A 9,472-nucleotide genomic window follows, 5' to 3' on the forward strand; every position below is an offset into this window, starting at 1 on the left:
TAATCCACAAGAGAATTGTCCGATTTCTTATCATTTATTAATGCACATTCCTTTCATTCACCTCATTTGATTTATGTTTTGTTCTGTTAGGTTTGTCTTAAAAGTATGATAAATATACACGCTAGTAGCACTGAATAATGGCAACATGCTGCTGCTGCTGTGTTCCTCAACACACCAGCTGTTTGTGATGGTGATGGTGATTATGATGCGATTACAACCGACTTCTTCCAAAACAATGATTTACTGACAGAGGCCTGGGTCCAGGAGCTTGTATGACGCTTTAGCTGGCCTGACACCAGGTAAGCCTGTTTTTGTTTGGCTCTCATCTTCATGAATCTTCTGTGTTGCATCATTGTTTAGTCAATCAATTAATGCTTAATGATTAAGTTTACATCCTGCAACACCAGCAAACCGTGGAGACCCAAACATGTGTGCCAATAAGAGATTCCCCCTGGGCCATACGCTAATAACATAAATATTTTTGAATATTAATTTGGCAACGAAAATGTGTGAGAAGTGATAAAGCAGATATGTGGGACAAATATGATAATTTCTTCTTTTCTTGGTGTTTAAAGGTTTAGACAGTGAATCACTGAAGCGTTTCAGATTTGGAAAAAGTTCAGGAGAACTTGGTTTGTTTCACCTCTGCTCTGATTAGATCACTCCACCTGCTACAGTACACAAGCAGACCACTTGATCCAATAATCCCATCAGGGCCAAGGTCACTTGAAAACAAAGTACTTCACTGTAAACAATCAAATCTTGACCAAGTCACACAATTCAAGTTCAATACAGACATGACCTCACCGCTGTACATCCCAGACTTTCAGTGTCGCACCCCAGAGAAGCATGTGGCACTGTGAGGTATACGGTATAATGACCTGTGATACAATACATTTACATGACATTATTGTTTCTATGTTGCGAGATAGCTTAGCAATGTACACAATGAGCTATTGCACTGATGATATCCTCTCACTTTCCAACACACCGCTCACAGGCTTGGCCAATAAAACTTTGACTAGCTGATTTGGGGGGGAGGGGGTTCATTTAAAAGCAATGTGCTTAAAATCAAACTTGATTGTAACACCACTTAACAACAAAATGTGCTTATGCGTGATTAAATCAAGACTGCTCATTGCAAATTAGCACAGTCGCTAGACATTAGTCTTAGGTTGACATAAAATTTCATCACCAATTAGCCTCATTTTCCACATATGTGAAAGAGCTTGATTCGAACGCACTGAATCTCTCAACTGCAAAAATTTAATGTGTAATATGCTGATTTCGTGTCTAAACGACTTTGAAACAGCCTTCAAAACCCAAATGTAGGCTTAATATATACAAGAAATGTTAGAAATTGTTTGTTTGTTTTTTGCACATTTGACCCCCTCTCTCTCTATAGCCAGCAATAACTATGTATGTACTGCTACAAGAAAATATCCAAAGTATTGTGATCACACAATCTTTTTAGGAATGTGGACCCATGTTAATTTACTTGACAAAATGCATCTTTTAGCTTCCAGGGATCCAAACTGGTGCCACCTTTAAAAAAAAATAAAATAAAAAAACATTGAATATTTACAGCTAACAGTAAAAACAGTGTATATATTTATGTAATCTGTAGAAGAAGAGCTAATGTTTTGAAGCAGGAATACTGCCGCACTATATTTTTGTTAGTGCTTTTATTGCAAAGTGAGTAGGGCAAAGATTATGGGTCAGTTACGCGAGCAATCTCCAAGAGCGCTGCTCTGTGGGACAGGTTCAGTTGCTGTTGTCGCTTGATAAAAAGAAGAAAAAAAAAAGTTGTCAGGATGTTCCTGTGAAGAGCTATACATTAACACCATTCCTAATGGTCCACATTGTTAACTTTAAACTGTCATCACAAGAACTGTATGTTCTGTTGCATTAGATGTTTTCTCGTTTTTGATACTGAGCAACTTAGCATCTTGCAGGTTGTGTGAAAAGTTACCAGAGCACAATAGTGAGGAGTGCAACACTGTGTGATCAACAGCTCTGAGTCACCGCGGATCGAGATCGAGATCGAGAGGTGTCCCTGCACCTCTTTTTCTGCCCCTACAGTGGGGCAGTTTACACAAACATCTTCAAAAAGTGCAGCAAAAAAACAAGTCCTGATGGGCACTAGAGACATTCGTTCATCTCAGTGTTGAAAAAAAACGACTACACACCTTCCTTGGGTAACCACATAAACTGACAGAATGGTTAGTTGGTGTTGTCACTATATCAGCAATCCAGTCTTGTACAGATGTTGCGCCTCAGTATTTTGCAAAACAGCTGACTTAATCTCCTCATCAAGGCTTTCCACTTCCCGTCCTCTCTCCACAGCCTCCAAATACATGTGGGTCGCTGTTTGCTGTTTCTCAATGAGAGCACTGCATCTGCCGTTGCTGCAACTCCCCTTCCTGTCACTGTGCCTGCGTCTCGGGATTGACGCGATCCTGGAAGATGTACAGGTTGTTGGTGGCTGCGATGGCAATTATATTCTCAGACGGGTGCCAAGCCATGTGCAGGATTTTCTTGGTGAAGTCCAGGCTATCAACGCCCACGTCGCCACGACGACGCTTACCACCGGTGTACACGCGCCGGGTCCGCAGTACAGCCCGAGGCTTGCTGCTTTCCCGCCATGCCTCCAGGGTCACGCCTCGACCCGTCTCTCTGTCGAACATCCGAAAAAAACTGTTGTATGCCCCTGTCATGATCACACTGGGAGAGGAGAGGAGACACATCAGACGTGATGAAATGTTATGTAGATGATGTCGATGATAGGGAGACAGAAACATAGATTTGAGTAAGAATAAGATGGAGAAAGGGGGTGACGACAAGGCTGAAAGGATTGAATTGATTTGAGATCGGAAAAGCTCGTCACCGAGATTGATTTAGTGCCAGTTGATGGCAGAGGCAAGAACACTCAGAGAATCACAGTATGCAGAAACACACAGCACAAGCACTTACTCTGCTTTCAAATGCGCTTAGATTTACTGCTCTGCCTGTTTCCCATTTCTACTTACCTGTCAGAGCTGTTCCAAACACACTCAAACTTGTCAAAGATGCAGTCGTTTTCATAGAGCGAACACAATTTACTCCTCAGGTATTCATGGACCTGGAGAGGATGCAGACAGTCAACGTTAATATCTGCGATGAATAAAAGAGGCACAGTGATGATAGAAATAATATATAATTAAGTATATATTATTATTATTAATTATATATTATTATTATATAAAATAAAGTATAATTATTATATAAAATAAAGTATAATTATTATGACATCTAGTTGCAGCCACTTGGATAAGGCTTCCAATGCCTGCCAAGGCATTTTCAAACCAAATCCAGTTCACCTGATTCAATTACTACTGCTACAATTAACTACTATTATGACTACTACGGAACAATGATACACATTAGGTATTGTTATTCTCAGTCTATGTGTCATTTAGAAATTAACAGTGGTACGTCAATTGTTTCACGTATTTGTTGAAAGTAAAGATTAGTAAACAATAACTGCATTTTTTTTAGAATTCAAAAGGATGTTCCCATTTTTTTTCACATTCATTTTAACACTTCAGAATTACCGTGGACATAAATTCCGCAAAGACATCACTAAAACCAAGACAGCTACAACAAACATTTTAGTTGGTCTAAATTATGGATCCAGATCAAGAAATGTTGTCCTTTCACCTGGTACGTCTCCACTGGGCCTTTGTCCATATTCAGGTCCCACACCTTGGCGGTGAGGTAGTCTCTGGTCAGCAGGTATCGACCGCTGTGGCTGAACTTAACATCCGATACAGAGGAAATTATTTCTGAGAAGAAAGACCGGCTCCCTGGATCCTCAGGTTCCTCAAAAACTGGTTAAACACAGAGGAGCATGGTGTATTTTTAAGCAATTGCGTACCCAGTGACAGCTTTCAGTTTGACCAAGCTTTGCAGTCTTCATGCTCAGACCCCTTCCATGCAATTCTCCACAGGATGCTCACGTTTGGTGTGTTTGTCGCAGAGTGCAGAGGCTCTCATGTCACACAGGCGCAGTGTTCCCTTGCTGCTGCTGTACACAAACAAGTGGCAGTGCTCTGGGTGGAACTCTGCTGCTGTTATCACCTCCGTCAGGTCCTCCATGTTGGCTGGTTTGATGTCCACAATATCTGTGAAGAAATCTATCAAGGAGCGAACAGCACGGCGACACCCCATAAACCAAGAGAGTGCTGATTTAACGTGCAGAACTGTGATATTCACGCTTTGTTGCTCATAGAAGAGGACTGAATGAGCCACAAAGCATGCTAACAAATAATTTATATGCACTTATAACCTCTCTTTCGGAATATTTTTAGTCGTGAATGAATTCTGTTTTTTGTCATTGATATGTTGTATACGCTATGACCTCAATTCATAATCACAACCCCCCCAAAAAATGCACCCCAACCAACCCCCAGCATGCATGCACACTCTGTGCCCCTCTCTGTTCTATTTGTGGTAGTCCTGCGTGGTTTAGTAGAAAGTGTACTGCTGAGTGAATTATTTAAACTCATCTTCCATAGATGCCTCTATGATTTTCTAGGTCAGCTTCAGTTTGAATGGGAGATCACCAAATGCACCCAGCTCATGCTGATACATGCAACATGCGACAGTCTGTACTGAGTACACACACTGAAGAGGTACACAGCACTCTGCTTTAAACATATATCAAAACATAGCGTTATACCTGCTTACATTAAATATTGATAATATATGAATTCATATGAACAGGGATGTAAAAGGACTAGATGCGAGGTGAGAATATGTTTCAGTTTCAGGATTACATTTATAAGCAGCATTTTAGTTTCAGTAGTAGACCGGACTTAAAGATCAAATGTGTGATGTGGTATGATGTGCATTATACTACAGTTATGAACAAAAACAAGCCTAAAATTGTGTAGGTCTTAACACTTTTGGTCGGTGAAGCATGTTTGCTTAAGTAAAAAAGTGGATACTACTCAACTTCTGTGAAAAATGAAAAAGTTTTACTGACATTGCTGCAGCTGCCTGGTGATGTGGCTCCTCACAACAAAAATATTCCCGGTTCTAGTCTACCTGGGCGTTCAGTTTTCTCCAGGTACTCTAGATTCACTACACAGTCCAAAAACATGTGCTCAAGGTTTGTTAATGACTTTGGATATGGATTGGCTCTTGCTACCTGCACCCTAACATTGGATAAACTGAAGATGCATGAGGAATTCACCCAACTCATGCAGGATTGACTTTTCCCAATACAAATACAATTTTCTCATTACAGTTGCCCGTTTGGTTGATAGCTTCACAAACATGACAATAGTGTTCTTCCTTCCGTTGCTGTTATGTGAGTTTTCAATCGTGTGAAATCTGAGAATCCAGTCTGGTGTGGAGTCACACTCAAAAATAAGAGCAGATGCTACAAGGCTACGGAAATAAACGGAATAAACTAAAAATAGAAAACATGAAGGAAGGATACTGAAACTTCGGTCCGTGATGCCCAGGTGCCACATATTGATGCGAAGGTCATCAGCAGACAGGTAGGTCTCCCCGTCACTGTTGACTGAGATGGAGTTGACATGGTAGGTATGTCCATTAGCAAACACTCGCCTGGGACGAACTTCTACCATTAAATCTGTCGGTTTCAATACAGGAACCTGCAATAAAGAGACGCAAGTGATTTAAAAGAAAAGAACAGAAGTAAGGAAACGGGTTGAAGGAAATGCTGAAATATGGGCAGACATGAGAGTCTGGGATCTGAGGACAGAAGCAATGGCAAAAAGGCAGACGTTTGGTTTGTAGATTTAATAAATATTGGATTGAAACATATAAATGTGCCTGTGCACATTTCTGTGTACCTGCAGGGAGGTGATGGTAGAGGTGTCCTTGACCCGTCCCTCCTCATCTTTCAGGTTGTAGCCTTCTGGTCTCTTGTCTCTCTCACTCACCTTCCACAGTTTAATGGTCTTATCTGTGACGGCCAACAGGATTTTCACATTAGAAGAGGGTAATTAAGTTGGGAGAAAACTGACAATAGTTGAAGAAAACAGATTGAAATATTAAAGCAAAATAGAGCAGTGTAATCTGGAAGATATCTAGAATTTGTACAGAAATCCAGATAATCATGAGATTTAGCAAGGAGGGACTTGTTATACAAGGCGAGTCTGCCTGTGAGAAGAATGAAAACCTGGCTGCTAACTTCCTTTTGGAACAAAACTTTGATGATGAATGAAATGGCCTTGTAGTGAAATGTAGGAGGTGTAGTATTTAGCACTGCCACCTCACATGGAAAATGTTGTTGCTTTGATCACAGGGGGTCTTTCACTGTGGAGTTTGCATATTCTCGATGAGAACCTGGGTTTTCTCTGGGTACTAGGGTTTCGTCCCGAATTGCTAAAACCTTCGTGTTATAAAAATTGGTCTTCTCTATTTGAGCATAGTCTTAAATGAGAGTGGGTAATCTGTTTCTGTTTGTGCCTTGTAATGGACTGATGGACCGTATAGGGAACACTTTGCCTTCCACCGTTTCAAAATTTAGATTTTTTTTTCAGTTGGATTAAGCAGTATACAAGATGAATGGAATAGTTGGGCTATTTGTCTGTAAAATATCATCCTTGCCTCACAACAACTATTCCTGACTGATTCAGAGGTCATTCTTTGTGATTTTTGTTGATTTAGGGTATAACAGTAACACTGCAGTGTTACTGTTATACCCTAAACTGGGGGTCCATCACTAGATTGCTGTTATATTATCCTGCAAAATATATCAGTTAATATTTTGAAAGCTTGCACTTTTCCCATAGTTTGTGGTCGATAATTTGGAGCAATTGCATCATCAGGTAGTTCAGATGTTTTATGCCATTTATGTTCTATTTGTAAAAGTAAACAATTCACTAATGTCTCACCATTGGTGGAAAGGAGAAAATGTGCCGCATTCTGCTGTGGCAGCCATCTGATCTTGTTGATTTTTTCCTCAATCTCCAGACTCTTTAGGTAGTCAAAGTCTGGCTCGTGGCTCTGGAATGTGCTGTAGACATTGTACTCGCCGGAGTCAAACGTCTCCCCCACCTCCTCAGACTCCCCTTTAGACTGCCCAGGGCACATGAGATATACAACATACTTTTCAATGAATGACACTATTTGCATATAACTATATAAGAAAAAACATGTATAAAGAGGGAATTACAGTGACTGTAAGTTACATATAAGTTGGGTAAAGAAAGCTGATGACTGGTATTGGGTAAACTGACCTCAATCTCTCTCTGAAAGATGACCACTCGGCCACCTTTATCCCCCGTGGCGAGCAGGTCCCCCGTCTGGTTAAACTCCACTGTAGAGATGACATCAGCTGGGAGAAAAACCATCAAATCGGAAGCAGTTATAGATGGAAAATCAATAGGTAGAGATGGAAGTGGAAAGAAAAAAATATGATGGAGGACACAGGTTAATAAAGGGCATACAGGGAAATGAGGGGCAGAAAATAAAGACACCAAATTAAATACAAACAGGGTCCCAATGGGACTGATATGAAAGATAGTACTACTGATAGTAGATCATTACACAGCATCTCCATAAAACCACTCACAATCTCTGCTCCCATCCATAAAGTAAGCATCCATCTGTTACAGGAGGTATATCGTCAAAATCTAAAACAGTGTTTAGTTGGACATGGAGCGATCAATGCTATCATCCATTGCCTCCAACAGTGCAGAAACAATGCAATCTGAAGATGAAATGAATCCACTCATGTGTACCATTATGTTATTCGACACCACTGAGACAGCAATGAGCCATTGTCCGTTTTACCTTCAGTGACGTAGTCTCGTAGGAAGGTGTGGTTGATTTTGGGGCTCTCAGCGTCCTCGCCCATCTGAAGTTGAGGGAGGGTGACCCGCCAGCGCGCCCGTCCTGAGGGGAAGGGTCCAATCCGTAATCTCTCTCCCCACCCAGCCTCCGCCCATGCTGCTTGGGCCTAGCGGAGTGGCCTGGAACAAGGCATCTTGGGAAACCAGCCGACCGGAAGGAGAGTAGACACGAAGAAGCGGGGTTGCAGACGGGAATGTAGTGGGAAGAGAAGAGAGTTTTGGGAAAGAGGAACGAGGGATGAACAGAAAATAAAATGCAGGACAGAGGAGGAGGATGTGAATGGAAAGAGTGGCGGTGATGCTTTGGGAAGGAAACAAGATTGCCGTCATTAGCCAGGCTGACAATATGTCCACATGGCATCTGAAATGCTGTGACCTTAGTGAGACATTCAACACACTCATTAGCAAAGACACACGTGTGTGGACGCCCAGCGCCTACTCATTGTCGAGACACGTCTCAGTGATGTAGAGCGGAAGAAAACAGCTAACAACAAGAGCAGAGAGACAGAGAACACATATTCCCTTGTGTTCACACACAGAATGAAGTACAGCATGAAGATGCTTTGTGTGTGAAAATATCCACTGCAACGTTCACCTCGTGGAGGTCTGGCAGTGGTAGTAAATGATCTCAGGGTGTGGTAGTCCTCCCTGCCTACTTTCCAGATCTTTGCTCTATCTATCTCGAGTCCTCTTCCTCAAACACTCACACATGCACCGGCACACTTTTCAAATAGATAGTCCTTGACAGGGATCAGAGGAGAACGCAATGTCTTGCCTGTGCTGCAGGAGGGAGGGAGACAGGCCTCAGCTCACCTACCAGTCCTCCTGCTGCTGCTGCTGCCGCTGCCGCTGCTATCCCCACTGCTGGCGTTTGCTCGCTCTTCTGCTGCGCTGCACTCACGCAGGCCCGTGGTTCTGTCGGAGGGAGAGGAGAGAGGACAGAGAAGAGAGAGCAAGGGTAGCGGTGAGAGGTGGAGGAGAGGCAAAGGAGGAGAAAAAAGAGAAAGAGAGAGGGACAACGAGGAGGATGGAGGTCTGTTGCCTGCTGATGCTGTGGATTTGCTTCTGTGCAGCATCCACTGTGTCATGGCAGCCTCCTCCTGCTGCAGCCAATCACAGTGAAGCTGTCAGTGGCTGATCCACCCACTGCAGGAGATGAGGAGTACAGAGCACCAGCAGAGGGAGCCCTACAATACTGAGTCTGCGCAGGTTTGGTAGTAATTTTCTTTAAGAACAGCAGTTTTTAAAATAAATGGCTCAAATAAACAGTAACAGAATGCTTTAAAGGAATTAATGCTGACATTTTTTTAACCCCACAAAATCAAATATATCTAGTTGTTCAACATAAACTGAATCAGTTAACTCTGACACAGTGTATTAAAACAATGTTGGTGAGTTTTCACTGTTGCATCTCCTTTTCCTCCCTATTGACAAACAATTTCAAACGTTACTCTGCAAAAATTAACACATCTCAGTTCTTTGTTTCAAGCGTTTTCATTGCAATCTTCTGAAAATCTCACTTACTGATGTGAGCAGCTTGTTTTTTTCATGGCAGAACTACATATTTGTTGTGAATAGATGCCTGCTGTAGTGCAGTTTAA

At 42.0% G+C, this 9,472-nt stretch overlaps 1 protein-coding gene across 2 annotated transcripts; it reads right to left on the reverse strand.

Moving 5' to 3' along the window:
- Positions 1-17: 17 nt before the first annotated feature.
- Positions 18-8,962, reverse strand: ppp2r2ca (protein phosphatase 2, regulatory subunit B, gamma a). Of its 2 annotated transcripts, none has more exons than XM_080464608.1 (10): positions 8,689-8,962; positions 7,813-8,005; positions 7,257-7,354; positions 6,912-7,095; positions 5,865-5,977; positions 5,486-5,663; positions 3,999-4,163; positions 3,700-3,869; positions 3,030-3,121; positions 18-2,724 (listed from the first exon to the last, which is right to left on the reverse strand). In XM_080464608.1, the coding sequence occupies exons 2-10, from the start codon at positions 7,874-7,876 to the stop codon at positions 2,427-2,429; spliced, it is 1,362 nt and encodes a 453-aa protein (XP_080320734.1). In that variant the 5' UTR covers positions 7,877-8,005; positions 8,689-8,962; the 3' UTR covers positions 18-2,426. The 2 variants fall into 2 exon arrangements, with proteins under 2 accessions (XP_080320734.1, XP_080320735.1); XM_080464609.1 differs by having other exon boundaries at positions 7,813-8,172; positions 8,685-8,940.
- Positions 8,963-9,472: the final 510 nt, after the last annotated feature.

Source organism: Lipophrys pholis (genome assembly GCF_963383615.2).
Source record: "Lipophrys pholis genome assembly, chromosome: 5".
Classification (NCBI taxonomy): Eukaryota; Metazoa; Chordata; class Actinopteri; order Blenniiformes; family Blenniidae; genus Lipophrys; species Lipophrys pholis.

Excerpts from the sequence above, each read along its gene's own strand:
- ppp2r2ca (XM_080464608.1), bottom strand. The coding sequence starts at position 7,876 with ATGGGCGAGGACGCTGAGAGCCCCAAAATCAACCACACCTTCCTACGA. Across the intron at positions 3,122-3,699 it reads GCCCAGTGGAGACGTACCAG|GTCCATGAATACCTGAGGAG; the intron begins GTGAAAGGACAA and ends CATCCTCTCCAG. Across the intron at positions 2,725-3,029 it reads GTTTGGAACAGCTCTGACAG|TGTGATCATGACAGGGGCAT; the intron begins GTAAGTAGAAAT and ends CTCCTCTCCCAG.